The sequence below is a fragment of the Anguilla anguilla genome, chromosome 17 (genome assembly GCF_013347855.1).
Source record: "Anguilla anguilla isolate fAngAng1 chromosome 17, fAngAng1.pri, whole genome shotgun sequence".
NCBI lineage: Eukaryota > Metazoa > Chordata > Actinopteri > Anguilliformes > Anguillidae > Anguilla > Anguilla anguilla.
Window position 1 is genome coordinate 7,718,246 of NC_049217.1, and position 27,713 is coordinate 7,745,958.

The 27,713-nt window shown below is 44.9% G+C and overlaps 2 protein-coding genes and 1 pseudogene across 4 annotated transcripts; all 3 read right to left on the reverse strand.

Moving 5' to 3' along the window:
• Positions 1-5,256: 5,256 nt before the first annotated feature.
• On the reverse strand, positions 5,257-13,508 carry cln3 (CLN3 lysosomal/endosomal transmembrane protein, battenin). Of its 2 annotated transcripts, none has more exons than XM_035398183.1 (15): positions 13,031-13,508; positions 12,883-12,919; positions 12,651-12,747; positions 12,450-12,533; positions 12,208-12,287; positions 11,826-11,911; positions 11,485-11,557; positions 10,969-11,112; positions 10,304-10,587; positions 9,983-10,050; positions 9,447-9,515; positions 8,643-8,698; positions 7,808-7,901; positions 7,407-7,547; positions 5,257-7,186 (listed from the first exon to the last, which is right to left on the reverse strand). In XM_035398183.1, exons 1-15 carry the CDS (start codon positions 13,089-13,091, stop codon positions 7,070-7,072), a joined length of 1,491 nt encoding a protein of 496 aa, XP_035254074.1. In that variant the 5' UTR covers positions 13,092-13,508; the 3' UTR covers positions 5,257-7,069. The 2 variants fall into 2 exon arrangements, with proteins under 2 accessions (XP_035254074.1, XP_035254075.1); XM_035398184.1 differs by having other exon boundaries at positions 10,436-10,587; positions 13,031-13,506.
• A 4,342-nt stretch (positions 13,509-17,850) lies between these two features.
• On the reverse strand, positions 17,851-20,073 carry LOC118216751 (annotated as a pseudogene).
• A 99-nt stretch (positions 20,074-20,172) lies between these two features.
• On the reverse strand, positions 20,173-26,674 carry aldoaa (aldolase a, fructose-bisphosphate, a). 2 transcript variants are annotated; one of them, XM_035398186.1, is made up of 7 exons: positions 26,520-26,674; positions 23,766-23,884; positions 23,191-23,457; positions 22,541-22,701; positions 21,873-22,131; positions 21,133-21,332; positions 20,173-20,692 (listed from the first exon to the last, which is right to left on the reverse strand). In XM_035398186.1, exons 2-7 carry the CDS (start codon positions 23,875-23,877, stop codon positions 20,597-20,599), a joined length of 1,095 nt encoding a protein of 364 aa, XP_035254077.1. In that variant the 5' UTR covers positions 23,878-23,884; positions 26,520-26,674; the 3' UTR covers positions 20,173-20,596. The 2 variants fall into 2 exon arrangements, with proteins under 2 accessions (XP_035254077.1, XP_035254079.1); XM_035398188.1 differs by lacking the exon at positions 26,520-26,674 and adding an exon at positions 24,776-24,929.
• Positions 26,675-27,713: the final 1,039 nt, after the last annotated feature.

Here is a 27,713-nt window from a genome sequence, read left to right on the forward strand (position 1 = left end):
AGTTCGATTCCCGGGTAAGGACACTGCCGTTGTACCCTTGAGCAAGGTACTTAACCTGCATTGCTTCAGTATATATCCAGCTGTATAAATGGATACTATGTAAAAAGTTGTGTAAGTCGCTCTGGATAATAGCGTCTGCTAAATGCCTGTACTGTAATGTAATGTACAAGCGAGCTAGCTTCTAAGCTAACGTTTCCCATTCACTACATAGAAAACCGTTAGCACTTACTAGTTAGCTACAAAACTCTACCGAACTCATTTAGTTCATCAGAAAACTATGCCTTATTATTTTGTCACACCGATTTACCTTAAATTTCCAGTATTAGGCGAGAAAATTTTTAGTTCTTTGTATTCCGTTCAGTTCTTTGTAATGCCGATTACTCAAATTCGTTGGTAACTTCTCTCCGTGGCTACTTCTCTCAGCTGCCTTACTATTCCAGTTCTGCCCCTCTCACGATCTGCAACTAGTTTCCGGTATCATTCAGAGCCTGTAAAAAAATATGGACAAACCTACTGTGACGTCACCCATTGACTCTCCGTTGGTCTCTAAAACACGTTTTGAAGCGGGCATGTTGTCGATTTGGCGCCAAAACCAGAGTTACGCGGTCTTGTGAATCTTCCAACTTATCACGTGACCTTCTTCTTCTTCGGTTTTGTTTAATGGCAGCTTGCATCCTTGAAAGTTGCATTACTGCCATCTCTCGGAGTAGGTTAACAGCTAATTAATTACAGCTTATTGAATATCACACTTTCATTAACAGTCCCGTTCTCCGAAGGTAGTTAATAAAGCATCTCCTCCCCTGAACACTAGCACCACACTCCAGTACATTCTTCAATCCTGCTCCTGGTCACCAGCAGAACTTGCTGGTGACCAGACTCACACACGCGTATGCGCATAATACGCGAGTAGCATACCGACGTAATTTCAGTAAAAAACAAATAAGAATTTTTTAAAAAGACTTTCACTTACGTATATGTAGGTCTACTTGTAATTGAAATCCATGCGCCGATATTTCTTTGTAAAAACTCCTATCACTGCATTGTAAACCTCTTCATTCTTGGCCTTCAGTTCTTTCAGTCTCTGAGACTCGAGAGAAATTACTGCCAGGTCTGAAAGCCGTCCTTGACGAGCCCTATTCCGACTATACGTTTTTATCCGTTTCAAAGCAGAAAGGGTCCGTTCTACCGACGCAGTAGTGGCTGGAATTGTCAGGACCAGCTTCAGTAGTTTTGTTGACTCTGGGACCATTTTCTCTAGATCGCTGGGAAATCTAGCTTCGAAAAATATTTCCATTTTCTCGGCAGTTCTTGTTCCCTAAATGTAATGGTGGCTCGCAAATAAGCAGTTCTCAGCTAGCTACTGGGCGAACCAGGCGAACTTTCAGGGGCAAAAGCGAGGAGCCTCCCCCGTTGTTTTTGACTTCCCTATGCAGCTTCCCTATTGGTCAATGGAACTGTCTGTCTCAGTGTGCCGGTTCGAAAGCGAAAATGACAGCTACTTAGCTAGCGTTAATAAAATTGCAGGTAATAAGTAGCTAACGTTAGCTAAGTTCTAGCTGCAATGTTTAAACTACGGCTAATTTCTGCATCAGTTTCACCAGAAGCCCCCCGAGCCAAAGGCAAATACCGTTTTTCAGAGACCGTTATAACGTTGTCGCTACACTGAAGTAGCAAACTAAAGCTAGACTAACGCAGGTAGACATAGGGTGCTAAAATAATCCTTTGATATGCTTAAATATAATGTTTTTAGCTAGCTACAGGCATTTTGTTAGCGTTTCAGCCCTTGGTTGCATATTGTGGCGCCGATTGTTTTCCCCTCCGGTGGGCGTGGTTTTCAGATTATGACGCGTTGCGCTCTCTCTATACAGTGAGCACCATAATTAATTGGACAGTGACACATGTTTTGTTATTTTGGTTCTGTACTCTAGCACTTTGAGTTTGAAAGGTTACAGTGACAACGAGGTTGAAGTGCAGACTGTCAGCTTTAATTTGAGGGTATTTTCATCCATATCGGATGAACCGCTTAGAAATGACAACACCTTTTGTACATGGTCCCCCCATTTTAAGGTACTACAAGTATTTGTTGGAATTGGCTTCACAGATGTGTTTCGTTAGGCAGGTGTATTCATTTGTGTCGTTATAGTGAATGCAGAAGAGAGCTGTCGATGTCTAGTCTTGATTCTAGACTTTGCAATTGCTTTTGGAGATTGCTGTTGGGGTGTGACAACATGAGTAAGACAGCAGTGTCGATGCAAATGAAGCTGGCCGTCATAAGGCTCAGAAATGAAAATCAATCAATCAGGAACATTAAAAAAACCCTGGGCATGCCCAAGTCAACAGTTTGGTTCATCATTAACAAGAAAAAAAACAACTGGTGAACTCAATTATGTCAAAAGACTCGGTAGACCGAGGAAGAAATTACTGCCAGGTCTGAAAGCCGTCCTTGACAAGCCCTATTCCGACTATACGTTTTTATCCGTTTCAAAGCCGAAAGGGTCCGTTCTACCGACGCAGTAGTGGCTGGAATTGTCAGGACCAGCTTCAGTAGTTTTGTTGACTCTGGGACCATTTTCTCTAGATCGCTGGGAAATCTAGCTTCGAAAAGTATTTCCATTTTCTCGGCAGTTCTTGTTCCTTAAATGTAATGGTGGCTCGCAAATAAGCAGTTCTCAGCTAGCTACTAGGCGAACCAGGCGAACTTTCAGGGGCAAAAGCGAGGAGCCTCCCCCGTTGTTTTTGACTTCCCTATGCAGCTTCCCTATTGGTCAATGGAACTGTCTGTCTCAGTGTGCCAGTTCGAAAGCGAAAATGACAGCTACTTAGCTAGCGTTAATAAAATTACAGGTAATAAGTAGCTAACGTTAGCTAAGTTCTAGCTGCAATGTTTAAACTACGGCTAATTTCTGCATCAGTTTCACCAGAAGCCCCCCGAGCCAAAGGCAAATACCGTTTTTCAGAGACCGTTATAACGTTGTCGCTACACTGAAGTAGCAAGCTAAAGCTAGACTAACGCAGGTAGACATAGGGTGCTAAAATAATCCTTTGATATGCTTAAATATAATGTTTTTAGCTAGCTACAGGCATTTTGTTAGCGTTTCAGCCCTTGGTTGCATATTGTGGCGCCGATTGTTTTCCCCTCCGGTGGGCGTGGTTTTCAGATTATGACGCGTTGCGCTCTCTCTATACAGCGAGCACCATAACTCATTGGACAGTGACACATTTTTTGTTATTTTGGTTCTGTACTCTAGCACTTTGAGTTTGAAAGGTTACAGTGACAATGAGGTTGAAGTGCAGACTGTCAGCTTTAATTTGAGGGTATTTTCATCCATATCGGATGAACCGCTTAGAAATGACAGCACCTTTTGTACATGGTCCCCCCATTTTAAGGTACTACAAGTATTTGTTGAATTGGCTTCACAGATGTGTTTCGTTAGGCAGGTGTATTCATTTGTGTCGTTATAGTGAATGCAGAAGAGAGCTGTTGATGTCTAGTCTTGATTCTAGACTTTGCAATTGCTTTTGGAGATTGCTGTTGGGGTGTGACAACATGAGTAAGACAGCAGTGTCGATGCAAATGAAGCTGGCTGTCATAAGGCTCAGAAATGAAAATCAATCAATCAGGAACATTGAAAAAACCCTGGGCATGCCCAAGTCAACAGTTTGGTTCATCATTAACAAGAAAAAAACAACTGGTGAACTCAATTATGTCAAAAGACTCGGTAGACCGAGGAAGACCACTGTAGTGGATGACCAGAGAATACTCTCTATGGTGAAGAAAACCCCCCTGACAACAGCCCAACAGATCAAAAACACTCTCCTGGATGCAGGTGTAGATGTGTCAAAGTCTACCATACGTAGACGACTACACCAGCAGGACTACAGAGGGCACACTACAAGATGCAGACCACTGATAAGCCTGAAGAACAGAAAGGCGAGATTACAGTTTGCTAAAAAGCACCTAAAAGAGCCCCAAGAGTTCTAGAACAAAGTCTTGTGGACAGATGAGACAAAGATTAACATGTACCAGAGTGATGGAAAAAGGAAAGTGTGGAGAAAATAAGGAAATGCCCATGATCCAAAGCATACCACCTCATCCGTGAAACATGGCAGAGAGGATGTTATGGCTTGGGCCTGTATGGCTGCCAGTGGAACAGGCTCAGTTGTCTTCATCGATGATGTGACTGCAGACAGAAGTAGAACAATGAATTCTGAAGTCTACAGAAATATTTTATCTGCTCAGATAAAACCAAATGCCTCCAAACTCATTGGACGGCACTTCATCATGCAACAAGACAATGGCCCGAAACATATTGCTAGAGCAACGAAGGGGTTTTTGCCGGCCAAAAAGTGGAAAATCCTCGACTGGCCAAGTCAATCACCGGATCTGAATTCAATTGAACATGCATTTTACATGCTGAAGAGGAGACTGAAGGCAAAAAGTCCCCGAAAAAAGCAGGAACTGAAGATGGCTGCAGTGCAGGCCTGGCAGAGCATCACCAGGGAAGATACCCAGCGTCTGGTGATGTCTATGCGTCGTAGACTTCAAGCAGTCATTGCATGCAAAGAATATGCGACCAAATATTAAAAATGATTACTTTATTCTACATTGTTAAACTGTCCAATATTCTTTGATGCCCGAAAATGGGGGGGGACTATGTACAAAAGGTTCTATAATTTCTAAACGGTTTATCCGATATGTATGAAAATACCCTCAAATTAAAGCTGAGTCTGCACTTCAACCTCATTGTCATTGTATCCTTTCAAACTCAAAGTGCTAGAGTACAGAACCAAAATACCAAAAAATGTGTCACTGTCCAATGGATTATGGTGCTCACTGTATTACTCAAAGAGCGCAGCCCTGAGACTCACCTTTAGATCGAATGGGGAAAAAAGCAGAGACGGGGCGGCCTATCCTCCAGCATTCTCTTCATATTTGAAGCAGCATTAGCAGACATTTTCTAATCAAAAATCTTAAAACCATTGCAAACATACAGAGAAAGAACATAAAAAGCACAAAACATACATGCAAGTTTTTTTTAAATGTCTTTATTTCAGAAAAGCTCAATTCAGTGCTTTTCACAGGGTAGGCACTGCCTACCTTGCCTACCCTGACTGAACGTCACTGAAACGTATAATTCAAAATCATAGACCCAAACAATCCGTCCTCGCATGCGACACATTCCACTCTGGCACTCTTTCCTCGACCGCGTAATTATGCGGCGGCGGATGTTACCGACGTGGGTCAGACAACAAATAGCCATTAAAAAATCATTTAAATTTATTAGAACGCACATCAGTAGCTCCCTAAAATGCTATATGGACACTGACATCATCAGCAAAGCAGCAAATACAGTATTTCTTCAGATAGTCAAGGAAGTTAAGTGTCAAACAACTGGTTTGGTTATACACATCCATCGTAGAGATCCTTCCTACTTCATAAATCACGGTCTGGTATGGAAGCATGGAGAGCCACAGACAAAAAAAGCATTATCTGTCCTATTTGGAAGCACCTAAGATCACCACTAACCTACTGCATCCACCCAGACAGGCCTGGAGCTCAGGTGCGTCCACTTTTCAGGTACATTCTCTAGTGAGCCAGGCACTACTTTCCACACAACAAACTGCAACTTGTACTACAGGGGATAGCACTGACAGACACCCGCCTCTACCTTATAACTGGTAACCTGTTAAAAAAAAGCTTGGGCCAATTTACTGTAGGCCACACAAGTCCAGGAAAGATAAACATAATTTTAAGATAAACATAAAAATAGAAGGGCAGGCCTGTCTACACTTCTTTTAAATAAAAAAAGTGTTTGTTATGCAGATACTTTAGAAAAATATATATTGGTGTCCAACGTGGGGCTGTACATGTCCAAATCCCACCCTAATTTGGAATGTCCAATTTGCTATGTGCAACTGTGGTCCCAACTCCCCAACTGGGAGAGTGTAGACATCCGCAGTTCCCTTCCAAAACACCAGGTGTCACCAGCCTGCTTCTTTTAACACCGCAGGCCACGGCCAGCGGGGCTCGCTAAATACCCGACTGTCCCCTCCCATACCCTGGGTGAGGCAATCGGCAAATTGCAAATCACCCTCTGGAGCTACCGGCCACAGTCAGCACTGACACAGTCCAGATTCAACCTGAGACCATGGAACTCTAATACACTATTTAATAATACAACGCATAGTCAGTAGATAGGACAGGACCATTACTTAGTGGAAGTAAAAAAAAAAAAAAAAAAATAGAATAATTTTCACAGTGTAAATGCTCTTTTCTGTCACTGAGTCAGTTATACATGAGTCAGTTTAAAGTATATTAACCCATTTCCTCTATGTGCATTCCTTATTTGGTCATTTAATTGTAAATACATGAAAGCAAAATGTTCCTTTCTAAGGAGTTAAATATCAAGTCAAATTAGTACCTTCACAGGGAAAACATTCAATACCAAGAGCTGTACATAAAAGACAAAAATCAATCATTACATCAATCAAAACGGCAACCAATGTAAACAATTTAAAATCATTAGATACAAAAGCAAACACAGTCCAGCACCTGTTAGTGAAAATTCATCCACAGCTGATTATCAGCAACAGAATTAAATCGTAGGTGTCAACACACAGGTTGTAGCAGACCCACAAAGAAGAGCACAGGGGTTGGACAAAATCACAGACATACCGAAAGAAAAATGAATCGGTATCATTTGGAGCAGCCGATTTCACAAATCAGCCGTCAGCTATCAACATTAGCAATGTATTGGTCAACGTACACTTATCAAAATGTTGATTGTCAGACCTCTTTTTTAACTGAAACATACTGATAATTGGCATTCAAAATAACGTGATTAATCTGTGTACCTCGCCGCTTTTGACTTCGGACCTTCAGACTTCTGAAGTGTGGTGTTTCTGTTATTTTGTACAACCCCTGTAACTGTCAGAGTTAAAGCAGACACACTGTCCAATTAAAGTGCACCGCGACAAATGGCACGGCATTGTAACAGCCGCAGAGGAGGCGGAGCCTGTGCAAGGAGGCGGAGCCTGCGCAAGGAAAGCCTCGGTGTCTCCGCCTCCCTCACAGAGAGCAGAAGTAGTTGTGCAGCGGGATGGCCGTGACGCCGGAGACGGCGATGCCGAAGCTGTCTCCCACGCTGGCGGCTGACATGGCGAACTCCCGCTCTCTGCTTCCAGTCTGCAGGGAGACAGTCACACAGGACGCTCAGATAGGGAGAGGAGTAGGGGGTGAAATGGGCAAACACACACACTCACGCATATGCATAGACACACATACAAACACACACGCACACACACGCATGCGAATAGACACACACACACACACACACACACAGACGGCCACAGAGAGACACACAGAGAGACAGAGAGAAAGGAGGAAAAGAAGGAGATGGACTCGCCTCCTTGCTGATGAAATAGAAGGTGTTGACATAGGCTGCACCTCCAAGCAGACCCTCATAAACAACTATGGCAAACACCACAGGTGCACTGGGGAGAAACTGATAGTACACAGCCACTGTCAGGAGCCCAGCATTCACACACTGCAAAAGAGGGAAAGAGAGAGAGTTCATAAAACAAACTGGCCCATACAGTCCTTCAATACTGAATAACAGAAATGCGGCCATTCGTGAAGCACCGAGCAGTCTGGCTCCATTGTAATCTCTAATAACAAAAGTGACACATAGACAGTAAAAGACAGGAAAACAGACTGTTCACTACATTTCACTTTCACCACTTTTCTCTTATTCCTCTCTCCCTTCCTCCCTCCTTCCTTCCACCTCTCCACTCCTCCCGCTCTCACCTGCAGTACAGACAGGACCCAAACTCTCCTGAGTTTCATGCAGAAGAGAGACGAGCGGGAGAAGAACACTCCGATCTGGTACAGAGTCTGATACCTGTCACCACAGAGAGAAGGATGAGTGTAACTGACTGATACCTGCCACCACAGAGAGAAGGATGAGTGTAACTGTGACTGATACCTGCCACCACAGAGAGAAGGACGAGTGTAACTGTCACTGTAATTAAGCTCCCATGATGCACTTGAAGCCAAATAAGCGGCTTTTAACATTACAATTACTCAGTCTCGTCAGAGTGACAGATGAGTTTCAATTGAATTTTGGTTATGAATGCTCAACTCCCAATTTTACAGTTACTGTTAGAGCCCAGACACTAAATAAGCACACCCTTCTTTCATTTGAACTAAGTAGGTAATGAGTTTATCCAACAGAGCAACTGGTTACTATGTGACTGTAATGTAATGTAACTGTAATGAGTGTTTATCCGGCAGATTGACTGGCTGCCAAGTGATGTAATGTAATGTCATTGTAATGAGAGTTTATCCTGTAAAGCGACTGGTTGGTCAGTGACTGCAATGTAATTGTAATGAGAGTTTATCCTGCAGAGTGACTGGTTGCTAAGTAGCTGTACTGTAATGTAATAGTAATGAGGGTGATCCTGCAGAGTGACTGGTTGCTAAGTGACTGTAATTTAATGTAACCGTAATGAGAGTTTATCCTGCAGAGTGACTGGTTGCTGAGTGACTGTAAGGTAATGTAACAGTAATGCTGTAGAGCGACTGGTTGCTATGTGACTGTAATGTAACTGTAATGTAACAGTAATGAGGGAGGGACTCTGACCAGCGATACTGCTCTGCATGGGACATGTAATATCCGGGGAAAAACAGCAGCTCCAACTAGAGGAAAAAAAGAGGAAAGGAAGAGGGAAGAAATGTGTGTAAATGAGCTTCTCATTAACTTTTTATACACAGATTGTCTATTCAAGTCGTGTTTCCCCATTATCTTTAACAGATTCACAATTCTAATGCAATACCCTTTTGTTTAGTTTCTATATTCATTATGTTTTCAGCTTTTTCCCAAGCAGTACATCACAGTGTTCTTGCTGTTTCTATGTCCTACCTTTGTCTAAGGTGGTCAACTTATAAGCACTTTAGAGGGTTTTCCAAACACGTGATTATAAATTTCTTATTTATCTTAAAACTTTTTAAAAAGTTTTTAAAAGTGTGGGTGTGGCCAGTGTAAGTGCGGCCAGTGTGGGTGCGCCCAGTGTAAGTGGGGCCATTGTGGGTGTGGCCAGTGCGAGTGGGGCCATTGTGGGTGTGGCCAGTGTGAGTGGGAACATTGTGGGTGTGGCCAGTGCGAGTGGGGCCATTGTGGGTGTGGCCAGTGCGAGTGGGGCCATTGTGGGTGTGGCCAGTGTGAGTGGGGACATTGTGGGTGTGGCCAGTGTGAGTGGGAACATTGTGGGTGTGGCCAGTGCGAGTGGGGCCATTGTGGGTGTGGCCAGTGCGAGTGGGGCCATTGTGGGTGTGGCCAGTGTGAGTGGGGACATTGTGGGTGTGGCCAGTGTGAGTGGGGACATTGTGGGTGTGGCCAGTGTGAGTGGGGACATTGTGGGTGTGGTCTGAGATGAGAGGGACTCACCAGGCCCTGGTTGATGAAATACTCAGCAAAATACACAACGCTCAGAGGAATGATGAACTTCAGCAGACCCTGAGAGAAGGAATGGAGCAAACACACCCTTATATACAGGACAAACAAACACCAGCCCTAAAGAACACACACGCATATAGAGGCCAAACATACACCAGCCCTAAAGAACACACACACATATAGAGGACAAACAAACACCAGCCCTAAAGAACACACACACATATAGGCCAAACATACACCAGCCCTAAAGAACACACACACATATAGAGGCCAAACATACACCAGCCCTAAAGAACACACACTCATATAGAGGACAAACAAACACCAGCACTGAAGTACGCACACGGTCAGGTACATGCACTACTTGCAGAGCCTTTAAGCCTTTAAAAAGCGCACATTTATGACTTCATATAGAAATATAAATGGGCTACACGATGCTTAATGGTCAGATTTGTCAGTAATGTGGGAACAGGAATGTTTGTTGGGTAGAGCAACACAGGTGTGCACAGGACAGTGCAGAGACTCACTCGGAGGGCAACAAGTCTTTCTGCGCAAGTCAGATCTCCCGCATCGCCTGGATCTCCTGAGGCTGAACCTGAAGAGGAATAAACTCTGATTACGGGGCCACGTGCAAGAGGTTTGGAGTGAATTCCATGTCAATTCAGTCAGTTCAAGAAAGGAACTAAAATTCAATTCATGAACTAAAATTCACTTCATCAACTGTTAACTGTTATTCCATTCAGGAACTGAAGAAAGGCCTTGTGTTCAACGAGGATATTTCAATTCGTTTTCTGAAGTGACTGAAAAAACGTGTGTAACCCCAACTCTGGTGTAGTGTTGACACATACATTGGAATTCCCATCCAAATCTTTTCTCTTCAATCCCACTGATCATCTCCATGTCATTCATATTTTCCCTCTCCTTCCTGTCTCTTCCCACTCCTGGTTTCCCTCGGCACTCCGGGACCCTGTCGCGCTCACCCTCCTCTTCCTCCTGCTCTCGCTCCGCGTCGTCAGGGACCTCCGTCATCAGGGGCCGTCTCTCCTGAGCGCTGGGGTCACGCAGAAGCCCCTCCCCCTTTCTGCTCCGCCACTGAGGAAAAGAGGGCGGGAACTCCAGGAGGAAAAAATAGCTGCGGGGAGCAAATGGAGAGAGGTTCCGCACTGACGCGCTCACGTGCGACGCTGCACACTCAACAAAACTCCGGCATTCCACCGACATGCCAGATACACTCCAACAACTCATTTACACTATAGCCATTTAGCAGAAGTTCTTATCCAGAGCGACTCACACAACTTTTTCTACATAGCATTTACATTGCATCCGATTATACAGCTGGATATATATACTGAAGCAATGCAGGTTAAGTACCTTGCTCAAGGGTACAACGGGACTCGAACCTGCAACCTTTAGGTTACAAGACCCTGCTTCTTACCCATTATACTACACTGCCACCCACACTGCAACATTCCAACAACGCTCAGAACGGTAAAATGAGCCAGCTGTCACTCACCTGGCAGCCATGATGGCCGGGACCACCAGCATAATGAGCAGCGTTGCCCGGGGCGACAGACCCACTTGTGTGAGAGCGGAGTACAGTAATGCTCCTGCCACCCCTGCACCACCAGTCCCGGACCCCCAGCCCCCCAACACCGTCCTGACGAAGACAAGGGGGCGGAGTCAATGACACAGGGCTGAACAATGCACTCTACCACACTCCTGCTCCACCAGTCCCAGACCCCAGCCCCCCAACACCGTCCTGATGGAGGCACAGGGGCGGAGTCAATGACACAGGCCTGAACAATGCGCTCTAGCACACTCATGCATGGTACCAGAAAACTGTAGTGTGCGCACACACACACACTGTGTGTGCATGCGTGTGTGTGTGTGAGCGTGCAGACATATGCACAGGCGTGTGTGCATGCACGTGCATGTGTGTATGTATGCATGGGTGTGTATGTATGCACGTGCGCGCGTGCGTATGCATGCGTGTGCTTGAATTTGTGTGCGTGCGTATAAGCGTAGTTACCTGTCAAAAAACACAGTGAGAGAGAGGAATGACAGCTCCCCCAGTCCAGAACTAACACTGGCAAAGATGACTCCTGCAGTGAGACAGGTGGGTGTGAACAGGACATTTATTGTTACGCAATAACCTGTCCTGCACTGCCTAGGCAACCTGTGGTGTACATGTCCACTGCCCTCCCCACTAGCTGCAATAAACTTACTTCACCACGCTCATGCAAAAATTTGCTCAAAAACAGACCTAGAATGAGATACAAAAACAGAACTGTCCAATCTAATATTTCATACTCACATACTTATATTCTGTTCACAACTAACAGTGATCATGTTAATAATTTGAAGCAGTACCCAGAATGCTCATTCCCACAGTGGAAGAGAAGGACACCAACAGGAAACTGGAAGCTGCCGCAGCAACACACAGCAACACACGGAACCTGTTGACCGAAATTAGCCCAGTTAGTTAATACAACCAAAATTTTCAACACTACTTCTGTGATGGCAGCGGTAGAAAATCCAGGTTCAGAAAGTAAAAGTCCTCTTCAATATTTTGCTTAAATTACCTGGGTTTGCTAATTAGCACAATCCAGCCAGGAGGTAGAACTAATTAGTGAAATCATCTTGCTGAGGTCATGGGTGGAAAAAACGGACTTTAACTTTGCGACCCCAGGACCTCCCACCTCTGAGTGACAGTTAACAGAAAAGATTTAAATGTAGTAAAGTAAACTTTTACCCATAAGGACACTTGTGGATGAAGAAAGGCGCAGCCAATTTGATGAGGAGAGTCGGAAGAATATCGGCGAGGAGCACAGCCTAAAATTAAAGTTAGACGTCCAACTGTGTCACTGGCCTCGGCATACCATGCACAAGCTGACAGTTCACTGAGCCTACAAGGCAGTGCGAGGTAAAACAAGCCGGCCCATTAAATTTGCCAAAAAATGAATATTTTTAAAAAATGGAGGAGTTGTATTTTACCGCAGTAGAAACTGGGTTACAGTCATAGCGAGTGCTGTTGCTGTCATTCCTTCCCTCGGGTGTAATGAGCGATGCAGATAGGGTCTACAGACGGTGGGCAATGGAGAGTTAGTTAATACAATACATAAAAAATGAGTAGTAAACCGCTGGGCGGTTGCTGACAGTACCACGCGACAGACACCGTCACGCGGATAGTCTTACGTTGGTAGTGGTGTTGTGCGTCTCCTGTTGTTTCAGGATATCATGGGCGGCACTCAACATTACTACATAGGCAAAGTTGTTGCACAGTCCCAGCAACCTGGAGAAAGAGGTGGAAAATACCTCCAATGAGATTGCTTGAGGACACAACATACAGTATGGACTTCAAGTTGAGACATGAAGTAGAAATGCGTTTAATTCCGATGTGAAAATCTTAGATTATCTAACAACTCACCAAAACCCGCTTACATTTCTCCAGAATGACACGCGACCTATACCAGCGATGAAAACACAGAAAAACAAAAACAGGGATAACTGTCAGTTTGGCTGTCATTTTGGTAATCGGTAGTGGCACGTAACAGGAAGCAAAAAAGAATAATTACCACGTGAATTGGAAGTCACAATAGGTACGTGGTCGCCACTTAAAGTTTCCGTATGGTCCATGGCGAAAACAAATAAACACACGCCTACGCTGATGATATTACAGAAATTATGTCTTAAGTTACCTTTGAAAATCTACCCGGAAATCTGCCAAATCTAAAGATTCTGGTAGTTTTATTTAGCGATTTAGCTAAAGTATCTACATTTATTTTTTTAGCTACCGGTAGCTACTAGCCGACTACTGATTATAAAAATAGGCCATACGTCTAAGCTTGCAAGGAAGTAATCTAAGTAATCAAGCTGTACATCCGATAGCGAACGAGAAGTTTAACGCAAATTAGGTCAGTAGACAAACAGGGCACCAGTTACTACTTTCATTTTGGTTTAGGACTTCTACACTGTCTGTGGTTCATTGCCGCGTCCTTCTCGTTTTGTTTTACGCATAGAACGTACATGGGAACTGGCGACGGTAGGAGGAGCCAGGCGTTGAAGCTTAGGAAGTAAAGGGAACCAGCAGCCTCTACTGCGCATGTACAAATACGCAGGTTGTGGGCGAAACACTGGAGCTCGCATTAAAGTGAATGGGGAATATCACACTTTTGAAGGCAAAATATAACTTCCCCGATGGTATTTTGAAAATATGTTATGTAGAGAACGATGCACGTGAAGGATCCAAAAGGATAATCGCGGCATTATCTATCGTTCTTTCCATAAACAACGAGAATAGGCCATAGACCGTACATAGGAACTGGAGAGGGTAGGAGGGGCCAGTCGGTGAAGTCTAGGAAGTATGCATGTCTATGGGATACGCGCATGTGTGTTTGAAAATAGGTGTGGCCTACAGTTCAGTTCACAGTGTGGTTATAAATGACGATTTTATGGAGATCCAGATCGATTGTGAGGTGCAATGGGTACCCATTGTCAGCATATGAATAGTGGATTTCATGACACCTTTTCACCATTTTAGGATTGTTTGTCAATCTAGTGGATCTGGAGTGTGGACTGAGGAGTCTTAAGGCTTATTTACAGACTACATGAATCATGAATTTCATCAACAACAAAAAAACCTCTAATTTCTGAATCAACATTCCAAAATTTAATTCCTATATCTCCTGTACCCTATTTCAGAATGTTATTAACATTAAATTCTCCCCCTATCTCGCAAAGTAGTCCTACATATTCCTCTTTAACTATTACATTTACTATAATGACATGAAATACTGTTTCTTACTCTCAACCCTAACCACACCTGCCAGATTCATGTTTCTTTATGATAAACAAAGTTTAATCCTGTGTGACCAAGCCATAATCTAGTAATAACATCCTCCTCTTTCCTGTTTCCCCCACCAGACCTTATATTCCCAACCAGTGGATTAATGACAAATGTCACCCTTTACTGTCTCTATTCCATTCATTCTGCCTGACCTTGTCCCCCAGCATAATGTTGCAACATTCCCTTTATAACCAAACCCTACCATAGCACCGTGGTGTCTCAACCAAGTTGATCATGAAACGACTATTTTCATGATAACCTTGAAAAGTTTTCTTTTATTGTTTAGTGATCAAAATCAAAAATGTTAAAAGTGGTACAAACCACACTCTCTGGTCCTTCCCTGATCATAAATTAATATATTGGTTTAATAATTGACCATTCAATTGTCCCCCTATAATTATATTGTTGATAAATGACAGTAATAGTAATGTTTTGTGCTGAACTATGATTTTAAAAAATACTGACATGTTCCCCAGGGCTTTGAGGCCTGGGAACCACTGTGAGGCTGGAAATCAACGGCTTGTTGTCAAATTCTGTGTCCAGGCAGTATGTCTGGCAGCTCATGGGCTAATTCACCACACCTCCACTGCTTTGGCCGTCTAGGACAAAGGCTTTCTTTCTTTCTCATTTCCTGCCCATCTCCCTGGGCTCAAGGATTTGTCGCACATGGACTACCTCTGCTGGCTAGGGGTGGGCCCATGAAGGCTTGCAGTGAAAGCCCTGACCTCCATGACTGTAGTTCTTTTGCAGTAACTTACTCCTGAACTCCAATACTGTACTTCTTTTGCAGTAACATACCCCTGGCCCCCTCTGTCATTTTTCTGTGTTCCTTCCTCATCGCTCTCATGAATAGTGCAATATGAATTATATGGCTGTAATTTAACCTCACTCTGAGATAACTAAACTAATGTAGCACACCGATAACAACCAGTGGAACAGTGCTGATGGTGATTGATGTATGTGTTCTAGAACTATCTGGAAAATCCTACAGAGGCATACAAAGTGCAGACAGAAATTATCCACCAATAACCTTCAAGCTAGTTTGTTGTTACTAGTGTACTCCATGGTTGACAGAGGACTGCATTACGTGTAGCTTCCCCTGATAGTTATGGCGACTGTACACAAACCTTCCTCAAACCGAACCTAACCTGTGTTGCGTAAGCCTGGTGAAACACAAAAAGGATAACCTCCGGGTCTCCACAGTGTCTCGGCCACCTGCCAAAATAACCCATAACAACAGGAAAAGGAAGTGTGAGCTCACCGCCCAGCTAACACACAACCTTCTCACAATGTTGCTGCCTTGTGTGGCAATGTTATAACATTGACAAACATTCCGGTAACATTGTGACAACATTTAGTGTTAGCTGGGCTTTGTCCTCACTTAAAATCCAGCTCAACTCCAGTTCCCATCAGCCCACATATGGACCTCTAGATATCCCCTGTGATGGACCTCTCTAGCTTTTAATGCTTCCTCTGTGTCTACAGGGAGTGTCCAAGGAAGTATATTCCCTGGAAAAGAGTAGGGGGGCGGGCTCTTGGTGGTGGGGATTCCTGGCAAGACCTTATTTGGACGTACAAAGGGAAGTGTGTAAAGTGGAAGGCTTGCTCAGGATTGCATTTAAGGGAAGACCAAATGAACATTTGAGGGGAATCTGCTTAACAGCTCTCCTGGTACCATAGTCCTCTCCTACGAGCATTTTTGGTATACATCAAACCTCTCTTTATGTTTCTTTTCTTTGTCTTATTTTGTTAGAGTGTACGTTTTTCCCTTCTCATAGAATAGCATTCTTCATTTGTCTTCCTTTGTAGATAAAATGTTTACCTTTCAGCATTGTTGAAACTACCTATCTTTGGTTATAGCCAACTGTCATATTGTGCCATTATAAACTGTTTTCCCTTTTTCAGTGCATCTAAAGTACGTGGTTAGCATATACGCTGACCGGGGCGTGCATCTCTGTGAGGACCAATCAGAGCACTGGTCTTATATGTGGGTTGGGGTAATACTGTGAGAGGTTCAGTCACCGCATATGCAGCTGCTCTGGTCTAGCTGTTCGACCCAGTGTCCAGATGGATCCCAGTGTAATTCCATATAAAATAATAGAGGGATCATAGTCCAGGATATTTAGATAGCTTCACTTACCAGATGGAGTAACCTTAGTTAGGGTTCCCTGGTTCAGCTGTTATATTCGGTACCTGGACATACACATTTTTTCAGGTTGAAGTCGCTTCGTTATGGTGCAGAAACATTACTTGCAAGTTTCCCAAATGAGTAGCACCTTTACCTGCTGTCAGAGAACGATTAGATGAATGCCTGGCAGCAATACAAAGTCTTGCCGCCCATTATGTCAGCACGCCTCGGTCAACACACGTATATGCAAAAGCATATTCAAACGAACATTCACGTTACAGGATTTGAAGTTGTTGGAGTCAGATATGCTTTTTTTCCTCCGTGTGGCCATGTCTAAATCTTTACAGGTAACTGCCCTGAAATCTCTCTCCTTTTCCCTTCTCCACCTCGTCCAATCCTCACTAGTCCACACCCCACATTTAAAGATACGCATCATATCCTCTTGCCTCAGTTGTTGCAATCACCTCGAATGCAGCGAGAAGCCAGTAATACAGTTATGGGTTTCAACCTGACCAAAATTTGCAAGCGCTCAACAATTAATTTGTCCATGTTGTCTTCGTGTTTGCTCGCCATGTGACATGCATGATTGACGAAAAGCAACTGTACATTTGTTAAACGTACTGTCCGTAATGCAAGGCTATGGGCTGATCTGTTTCAGATCTGCCATTTGTCTGCTTTGAAGCTAAAATTAGACATGCTGCTGTAACTGTACTGACAATTGTTGGTCTGTATTCATCCAGAAGATGAATTTCTCAGAGAGGGTAAATTATATGTAAAGTAGACATAGTCACTGTGGTTTGTTGTAATACCTTGAATTACTTTACTTGTTACAGCTTTCTTTTAATGCAGAACAGAGCTTAAATTAAGATTATTTAAACATGGGGGATAATTGATGAACTTGATAAATTAATCAAATTGGTTATCCAACTTGAGAAATCACACACGCACACACGCTCACACACACGTGCGTGCATACACGCACACACACACACACACACACACGTGCGCGCATACACGCACACACACAGGAAGGCAACACCACATTGTACCCGCAAGAGGAAGAAAGACGGGGAGATCTACAGCCTTTTATGAAGCACATATCAAAGACAACAAAGCGAAACATAATTGAGCAACACAATTGCAGGGACTGATAATTACAACACGCTCATAAAAAGAGGGTCTACCTGGCACAATGCAAAGCAGAATAAACTCCACATCATACAAATGAACAGTTTACATATTTTTTTATGTTAGAGTGAAAAAGTTTACAGCTTGTACTGTCTGTGGAACAGGGGTGTCCAATCCAATCCGAAAAGGGCTGGTGCATGTTTTTGTTTTAGCCAAGCACGATGACGCCTGATTCTACTAATGAATGAATCAGTCTTCAATCAAGACCTCAGTGAGTAGAATCAGGTGTCTTAGCGCTGGGCTAAATCAAAAAACTGCACCCACACCGGCCATTTTCGGATAAGATTGGTCACCCCTGCCGTAGAGAAATGGACCAACGGTAGATTCAGAAACTGTGTTTTAGTGCATAATGTCTGTACTCTAGCACAAACACAGACAGAGGGTCGGTTGTGCACTACAGACCTCCTCTGTACATTTTCAGTTTGCCTAGGAGGAACCTTCCAACATACAGTCAGATATTCCTTGTCACACGCCAGCGTGCCACCCCAGGGAGGGTGATGCGGCAGTTCCGGGAAACACCATTGGTTGCACATGGAGAGAGAGAGAGAGAGAACGCACCCACACAAACACAAAAGGAAATAAATGAACATCTTCGCCCTGCATGGCCTCTTCATCCTCTTCCTCCCCCTGCAGTTTCTCGAAGTCTCCAGTCTCAGAGTTCCACATGCACTTTATTGTCACTTTGAATTCCACCATCTCAACACTGAAGAGTTTCAAGATCCGTGCCTGCTCTGGTATCTGTGCATCCCCATCTTTACACACCACATGATCCTTCAGCAATTTCACCAGGCCTTTCTTGAGGGCTGTGGGCAGTGCCAGGTGCCTCAATGGAGGCTCCATAGAGTGGGGGAACTGAGTGAGGGGCCCTTAATCCAGAATTATGGCCATGGGTGCCTTGTTTCCTGCCCGAGCAAAAACCATCTCCTCGAAGTTACTGAAAAAATCTAGCACCTCTTCCTTGGTTTTATTAGAGAACAGGACCCCCACTTCGCCTTTCAGGCACTTGCTGATCTTGTGTAAATTGTCCTTGTACTCGTCTGTTGGCCCCTTTCCCAGAGCGATCATCATGACTTTTTTTCACCAAAAAAAATCTACGGTGTTGCCATGCCATCCAGATGTCTTTTAGTTTGTTGTTCCTCATGCTGGCAACGGTGAGAATGAAGACGTATCTGTACACGTCCACACATTTCCGTGACTCTTAGTAAGTTCTGTTTCACTTCCAATCCCTTTTCAGTTGTTTTTCTTATATACATTTTCCTGTCCCTCTTTGATTTTGGCATGGTTGTCACGCTGGGCTGTATGACCCCTGCAGAAGGACTCCGTATTGCTGCTGTTGTCAGAATAAGGCTGAACAGCAGCTTTTCCGCTCATTGCGGTCGGTGCAGCTCTCTTGGTTTGGGGCTTCCCCGGTCACAGCTGCCTACTGGGAAGAGAGCACACTTTAAACGCCTGGACTAATTGGTAATGCACTCCAGGTGCGTGTCCCTACTTAACCAGTGGACGTGGTCCTTTAATTGCCCTGAACCTCTACCAAGGACCGAAGCCTGCCACATATCTATTACACGCTTTACTGAAGTTCCAATATACAGTCAGATATATCAGTTACATGCTTTACTGAAGTCCCAACATACAGTCAGATATATTTATTACCGGTTGTACTGAAGTTCCATTCCACAGCTGACAAATAGATGTGCATATTATGAAAGCATTTTCATAATGCTAAGCATTCCCCTTCTACTTGTAGAGGGCAAGGGTGTAAGTTTAGTTTTAATTTTGGGGGGTTGAAACGCATTGGCCTTGAGAACTGAAACGGTTTTGGGGAGGGGGGCATATTCAGAAATATCTCCATCCTGGGAGATATTTTTGAAAAGAACAGCTGTGAAATTATAAATTCCGATGAATTCCAAAATACTTCAGAGTACTGATCAGTATCGCCCAATCACAGCGTGAAATCCCCACTTTTATTATATGAAGTCATTTTTCTAATCATCATGCTATTATTATTATTAGGGGGTTATTTCATCTGTTTTGTAATATTGGGGGTTGTAACCCCCCTACTCCCGCCCCCCCCCCATAAATGCCATAAATGATAGTTTTCGTGGACCTTGGCGGAAGGTCAGTTCCATGTAATTCCAGCTCCCATTCATTCGATAAATGTTTCACGGCTAACATTAGCCCATTCCTTTTATAATTATTTTGTGTTTCAAAGCACAATATAATTGCAGGGAAAAGGTGAAAGGTAAAAGTGCTTATTGCAGGTGTGTGGAGCCAGGAGGTAACTGTACAATAAGATCCACACACTCCCAAACAAATGACACTAAAGTTGCTGTGGTTCTGACGATAGCCTAATGTTGAAACATTTGCTTTTTCCTTTTTTTTTTGTACTTACACAAGTACATAATTAATATTTGCTGGACCCCAGTGTGTTATTTTTTGTGTGCGGGCAGCACTTCCATTTTAAAGTAAAATATACTGTCATTTCCCTTTCCCTTATTAATTGTAACATGGACAACATGAACTGTGACTGACACAAAATGATGTCACAAAGCAAGCAATGGTGGATAAGATAATTTATTTCTCTATTTCCAGTGTTTACAATATGCTCAATATCTTCTTGCCTTAGCTGTTAGAGACAAGAAAAGGCTCATGTGTGGAATCATGTAATTACATCACAAAGGAAATGGAATCCTCACACCTTAGAGGTGCTTGGAGACGGGGGGGGGGGGGGGGGGAGCAGAGACAGGAATGGGGGCGGATGATTTCTGGATCTTCCATCTCCCGCACCAGAGTCGGAAAGCAAACGGCCATGTTTGTGGGACGTGCTTCTCTCTCCCTCGCTAGACATCGAAATGGCATCACTAGTACAGAATGGGAGGTGGGAGGAGTCTTAGCAGAGTGAACGTTACGGGAGCCCTGGCGGTTCCACTTCCTTGGGGTGTGGGGGGTGAGGGGGGGCGGTGCGCAGAAAAGCGTCGGCGTCTAATAGGCGTGGTTGGCCACGAAGAGGGACTCCCCGGCGGCGGCGCCCTTGTCCCCGGCGGACACGTATTTGCCCAGGGCAGCCTGGCTGTTGTTCTGCGGCAGGAGAGAGACAGACGGGAGGGGTTAGCACAGAGAACAAGCCCCTGACTGCACTACACCAGGGCGGCTTTGCTAGGATAGACTACGGTAGGCTAGGCTACGTAACAGGGCTCTCTTGATGCTCTCTTGTTGTAATAAAGATCATTAATTTATTCATTCACTCCTCCTGGCAGGCCTTGCTTGACTGCGCTACACCTGAGCGGCTACGCTATGCTAGGCTAGGCTAGGATACGTACCAGGGCTCTCTTGATGTACTCCTCCTGGCAGGCCTTGTCTGACTGTGCTATGCCCGAGCAGCTACGCTAGGATAGGCTACGGTAGGCTAGGCTACGTACCAGGGCTCTCTTGATGTACTCCTCCTGGCAGGCCTTGTCTGACTGTGCTATGCCCGAGCAGCTACGCTAGGATAGGCTACGGTACGCTAGGCTACGTACCAGGGCTCTCTTGATGTACTCCTCCTGGCAGGCCTTGCCGTTCTCCTTCTTGCCTCCCCAGGCCTTGAGGGCAGATGCCTGCAGGGCGCGGCCGTAGGAGAAGGTGAGGGCCCATGGCCTGTGCAGAGGACACTGGTTGATGGCGTTCAGGTGGATGGAGGCCTCCTCCTCACTCTGGCCACCAGACAGGAAGGTGACTCCTGGGGGAGTAAAAGAGCCGAAGAGTGAGCCTTCTGACACCCCCCCCCCAAATTCTGCACCCATTTTCAGAGCATGCTTATAGATCTGATATAGCACAAAGAACTAAGCCTCTTTCTTTTCGAATTTCCTTTGGGGATAGGAATGTTATAGGTATGCCTGTGTAAAGATTATCTGTATAGTAGAATTTACTTTTTATTATGATAGTAATCGTTTTTTTATTTGGCTAACGTTATACTTATTGCTTAAAAACAGGCCTTCTTTGTCTTTGTGGTGATATTGCACTTAAGCAATCCTGAGTGTTACACTGATGTTTTCTGTGTCGCTGTTGATAAGAGTGTTTGCTACGTGATGATAACTGAAATATAACAGAAGGATTTGAGTGAAGTTCAACTCATAAAAGAGATAAACAAAGCAAACTACTGAATATTTTCCAGTGAATATAAATTAGTTAAAGGAAAATTCCGTGCTGTTGTCAGGAAGTATTTTCTATGAAAAGAGTGAATTAACCACAGGAGTGTGCGCTGACGTGCACTTCTCACCGGGAACTGCAGGGGGCACTGTACGACGCAGGGCGGTAACAGTAGCCATGGCGACCTCCTGGGGAGTGTACTTGTGGGAGCAGGAGTGTCCGGCGGTGACCATGTTGGGCTTGAGCAGGGTCCCCTCCAGGTAGACGTGGTGGTCGGACAGGGCCTTGTAGACGGCGGCCAGGACCTTCTCGGTCACGTACTGGCAGCGCTTCAGGTCGTGGTCGCCGTCAGGCAGAATCTCGGGCTCCACGATGGGCACGATGCCATGCTGGGGGGGGGGGGGGGGGGGGGGGGGGGGGGGGAGGGAGAGGGGGGCGAGGGAGGTAGGCCGGATTCAAGATTAAATCACCGGAACGGAACCCGCGATGCCAACTGGCCAGCTTTGGTCTCGCGTGACTGGAATCCATCGGCGGATTAAGGCTTGAGGGACGTTTCTATGGCCCACATTCAGACATGCCAGCTGCCAGCTGCACGCTTAAACTCAAGCCGAAAATGCAATCGATGGAATTCGTCTGAAGAGCTGGGAGCTGCTGTGAAAGAGGCGCCCCCAGAAAAGACCAGAATCAAACGTGTTGATGAGATAAAGGGTCTGTGTGTTTTACTGGTCGAACTGGACACTACGGCACAGCCTCACAAACCCCACCAAGACCTCCTCATCTTCCTCCTCAGGACCTTACCATCTGGCAGATGCTGGCATATCTGGCCAGGACGTTGGCGTTCTCAATGATGGCCAGGCGGGAGGGGGTGGTGGGGGTGATCTTCAGCACGCAGCGCCACTTGGCAAAGTCGGCGCCATCCTTCTTGTACTGAGCACAGCGCTCGTACAGTCCGTCAAGACCTGAGAGAGAAAGGAGGGGAAAGAGAGAGAGAGAGAGAGAGAGAGAGACAAAGTGGAGAAAGCAAGAGAGAGAGAGAGAGAGAGAGAGAAAGAAAGAGAAAGAGAGAGACAAGGTGGAGAAAGCGAGAGAGAGAGAGACAGAGAGAGAGAGAGAAACATGGGAGAAGAGAGAGAGAGAGTCAGGAACACGCAATACATGGCAGGAAGTGAAGTGGGAGGGTCCAGGGATTCATGACTCAGTCAGATCATCAGTTGAAATACTTTAACCCTTTAGATTGCAGTAAAATTCCTGTGCATACATTTTTACCAAAAATGTATTTTAAAATTCCTATTTTTTCACTATTCTTGTATGCTCTGGTTAGCAATATGCTTTGTAGAAAATTCTCAGTAATCTGCAGTGGTTTTACATTCTATATTCTAAACAGGAAGTATTATAGATATGTATTTGATGCTTTTATTTGTCTGTGTGGGCAGGGGAAGGAGTCTCACCCTGGGTGGTGGTCTCGCCGTTGGTGCCGGCCAGGGGGACAACACCCTTATCGACCTTGATGCCGACCACCATGCCTTTCTCCTTGATCAGCTGGGGGAAGAGCTTGCCATCGTCGGCCTTCTGGTAGAGGGTCTCGTGGAAGAAGATCACGCCTCCGATGCAGGGCTTGACGCGGTCGTCGGCGGTGAACAGCAGCTGCCTGTACAGCCTCCTGTTCTCCTCGGTGTTCTCCGCATTGATGCTCTGGAAGCGCTTAGCAACGCTGCCTGGAGTGAAAGGAGGCGGGGTCAGACGGGTTTCCAGTCAGCTCAACACACATACACGCTTTTGTTACGTGCCATTTTGATGCTTTATTTCCGTTTATGTTTTCGGATTTCTCAGTAAAACAGTTTATCTTTCCACTAACCAGTTAAACAGTCTACTTATCTTTTTAATCAGCGAAATGATATATATATATTTATTACCTCTACAAAAATCTAAAGTTGTAATCTCTAGGGTAACACAATCTCCATTACCCGAGGAGCTAATATTGATTTGTCAGTGTTCTCTATGCCCGTGCTGTTAGCGTATTCACCTGTGGACTCGTCCGCAGCGAGGATGCCCTTGCCGGGAGCAACAATCCTCTGAGCAATGTCACTGAGCTCCTTCTTCTGCTCAGGAGTCAAGAAAGGGTAAGCGTGTGGCATTCTGGCTCTGAAGGAAAGGGAAGAGAAGCCAGCGGTACGAGTTAAGTCTTGCTTACGCACGTAGCGCACAGCGACTGGGCCAGCGCTGTACTGTGGCCCACATGACACAGAGAGACAAGCTGCTGGTCAAAACACAAAATCTTAACAGAAAAAAATAAAAACATATCGAATGAACAGTGCTTTTAGATTCCAAAGAGAACTAAATTAATGATAGAACAGACTGCAGATTGTCGAGGATAGCTCACACAGCCGACGGAATTTCTAAATGTAATGATCAAATTAATTATTTTACATTAACAGTATAGCTATTAATTACTGGGCTGTCAACACAAAGGACATGAGACCGGCTGGACCAGCTACAATGACCTTCAACTGACGGAAGTATTCTGCACCACGGCAGGCGGATGCCATGGTGAAACTGATAGCTGTAAGCATTGAGCTCCGAGCATGAAATTTTAATACTGCCACTGCGTCGCCTAAAGCAGCGCGAGATCAGCGCTTCCGCTCAGGAATTTACTCCTATAGGACGTGATGGGAGTTCCTGAGCGTATATAATGACATTTACGGGTGGGTATATTCTGCCACCAGCTTCATCGCGGATATTAACGATACTTTAAGAACACAACGCATGTGGTTATTCAAACAATGTGCGTGTGTTATTAAATTGGTTTCAGCATTCATCCGGGTAGATAGGTTTTGCATTCGTCCTTGACGCTGCATCTATTTGACCTTGTCTCTTGCTGTTCTGGGAGTTGCCGGAATCACGAAGCTACAAAACCACTAGTTCAAACCCGGAAAAAGATTGGATTTCCAGGGAGCATTTTAAAATGAAAAGTATTGTTACGTTAATCGGAAACGGTTGCGCTGCAAGTAAACGCGCCTTTAATAAACAACTCACCAGTCAATTCGTCTGCGTAGAGAAGTCCAACCGTACCTCAAGTGGGAGACGAGAAAGCGTAAGATGGAGTTTTATAAGAGCTGATAGTGTGGGTGGAATTCGCGTTTCTGTAAATGACTACTGGACAGAAAAGGGGGCAGGTGCTTGAGTTCGGTGGACAGACGAGATTGGTCTCCTAAAGCACAGTGGGTAGGGTTTATCCAACTGAATGGCGAATTTTCTGATGATTGACGTGTATTACAAAATGGAAATTAAAAGAAGGGGGGCTGGGCATCTGTATTCGAAGGCGTGTTCTTGAGACCGACACAGGGAACGGGGAGTACCCATTGAGTAACGGGGAAAAAGAATTCGCAATACGTGACAGTTCGCACATCCCGTGTGCCTTTTGCAGCAGCAAACGGCAGTATGAGGGTGTTGCAGTCTTGTTTGAAAGCATCACTTTTAGGATGTCGTCATAATGATCGTTGCGCGCCTAATACCAACATTACGGTCTTATGCACAGTTACTAGGCGCATCATTCAAGGTTCGGCAATAGGCAGTTACGAGCTGTCGGTTGTTGAACAGTTATTTTTCTTTATCATCCTTTATGATCCTTTCTCGGTTTTATTGAATTAAATCTTTATGTAATATATTCATATTGTGCTTTTACTCTATCGCCGGAATGGCACGTTTCCTCTTAATTTACGCGTTGCGTATCTCTTTATCGTTCTTTTATCGCTTTCGGGTGGAGACACGTAAAGATACTGGGGAACGCTGCAGCACTGGTTGCAGTCACTGACCTCTGCACTGTCTGTAACATTATGTCATCGAGTCATCGGCGCGCCTGTTGCTGCAGAGGACTTCTATTTATAGTGAAACAGCCGCCTTGGGATAATGAAGTTCAGTGTTTGCAGGGCTGGTGCTGGTGGAATTATCTTAAGCAGCAGATATGTTTTCCTTTGCCATTTCGTATTTATAACTCTCGATGTCTCATGTTCCTGCTCCATGATTTTTTTTTTTTGGTTTTCCTTACCATCCCTCACTGGGCCCCAGAACTAGAGAAGCTGAAACTCTTCAGCGCCCCCCCCCCCCCCCCCCCACCACCACGCCCCCCCCCCCCCATTCCGCTACCCGTTATCCCCTTTTCTCCACATCAAAAGGTCAGTCTAAGTATAGGCACATTAGGCTACCCTCTCTTTTGCAGTGGACCTGTGGTTGTCCACGTTCAGCAGAGGGAGGGACCACGTGAACATGCCAAGCAGCACGACTGACTGCACCAGCCCTTCTGTTCCCCGAGCACCCCGCTCTGCTCACACCCAGTTTCTGCAGCGTACGCCTCCTCTGTCTCTCTCTGCCGCTCTGCTTCAGCTGCGAGGACGCTTCTCAGTACATCATTCAGTTTGATAAATCAGTCGTGCCGTGCTGGTTCAGCTGTTTCTGCAGTATTTCCACATGCATCGATTCAGTTCAAATTTTAAGCTCTGATAAGTGTTGAGTGTAATGGGCGTGGGTGTGGGGCAAGCGTTGGCCGTGAGGGACTGATGCAACGTAAGAACACTCTGTACTGGAAAACTGAGCCTGAATGAAATTGCTGTCTGTTTATCTGACCTTGAAACCACTGAAAGAATGATGCACCAGTAGCCTTACGAAAAAGGAAACAGTCACTGTGCTGCTGTTGTCTATAGGGAGTGGCCTCGCCATTACCACCCAAAGCCAAATCCCCTAGAGTCTCATGCCGGGACGGAACGAACTGGATGCTGCTTACCTTTAGTGAGGACAGGAAAGGAGGGGAGAACTGACTCGTGTGACAGTAGAGTCCGAGAGAGAGAGAGAGAGGTGAAGATCCGGAGAAAGATCCGCGACACCCCCTCGTCCAGGGAGGCCGGCATTTATACGCTCGCCATGACCCTTCACATTTCGGTGTTCCGGCTAATCTTAGCACGGGGCGGCAATCGGAGAAGGGTGGCGACATTCCCAAAAAACTACAGGGGGGGACAAGCGTCCAGCGCGAAACTAAAAGGTTAAGAGTCAAGCGGAGAGAGGGAGAGAAACGTGGAGAAAGAGGAGGCCTGAACGCATGGCGGCTGAAAAGACAGAGTGGGGAAGAGGAAAAAGGCACATGGAGAAAGAAGAGAAAAATAAAGAGATTAGGACTGAGACGAAAGAGAGGGAAGGTTTTGGGATGGGAACGAAATGGTGGTCGGTGAAAGAACTGAAAATGGCAGATTATATAAAAATGGATGCAACCAGAAAGTAAAAATCAGAAATACGGTTTGTTTTCAGAAAGAAAAGTGGCAGAGGAAGAAAGGAACAGGCCATGACTGTGCTTTGTGTTTTCTCAGACACAGCAACTTGTTTAATGCTCATGCAACCCTACCAGAGTCTATAGGGGTGAAATGCTCTATTTCAGAGGTGATTTAACACTGAACATTTTACTATGCAGATTGGCTCTATTGTCTGCCTTTGGACTGTGGAAAAGGGTCAAGTTATTTTCCAGAAAATATCCATTCAAATCATTTAATCTCTCAGATAACTGGAAAAGTCTTTTCTAACTTAAAACGGAAGATGTAGGTTGTGCACAGATATGTACTACAATTGCAATATCTGTTTGAAGGTGATTATGTAAGCTAATGTACATATAGACCAACGTGGAATGCACAGTATGTATATCATACTACGTTTTCATATTTAAAAGATTTTTTTTTTTAAACTTCAAAATTTATATAACCCCAGGGGTGAGGGGGAGGGGCGGGGAGCAGGTGGGGAATGGGGAGGGGCAGGAGTGGGGGTGGGGGTGGTTTCTCACGCACTGTAACAAAGAGTCTCAATGCACCCATTAAAATAGTGCTTACTGTATGCATCCAGACTTGCTGTCTGGATACCTGATACCTTATTTAAAAAAAGGAAAAAATACATATATATATTTAAGGTAGGCCACCTGCTTTCTTTAAACGTTAAA

What these genes read in the sequence shown, in the direction of transcription:
- cln3 (XM_035398183.1), bottom strand. Translation starts at nt 13,091, where the DNA reads ATGGACCATACGGAAACTTTAAGTGGCGACCACGTACCTATTGTGACT. An exon ending in ATCCACAAGTGTCCTTATGG is followed by an intron (nt 11,912 to 12,207) that starts GTAAAAGTTTAC and finishes TTCGGTCAACAG; the next exon opens with GTTCCGTGTGTTGCTGTGTG. An exon ending in CATGCAGAGCAGTATCGCTG is followed by an intron (nt 7,902 to 8,642) that starts GTCAGAGTCCCT and finishes CTGTGGTGACAG; the next exon opens with GTATCAGACTCTGTACCAGA.
- aldoaa (XM_035398186.1), bottom strand. Translation starts at nt 23,877, where the DNA reads ATGCCACACGCTTACCCTTTCTTGACTCCTGAGCAGAAGAAGGAGCTC. An exon ending in CGGCGAGACCACCACCCAGG is followed by an intron (nt 22,702 to 23,190) that starts GTGAGACTCCTT and finishes TTTCTCTCTCAG; the next exon opens with GTCTTGACGGACTGTACGAG. An exon ending in AGTACATCAAGAGAGCCCTG is followed by an intron (nt 20,693 to 21,132) that starts GTACGTAGCCTA and finishes CTCCTGCCGCAG; the next exon opens with AACAACAGCCAGGCTGCCCT.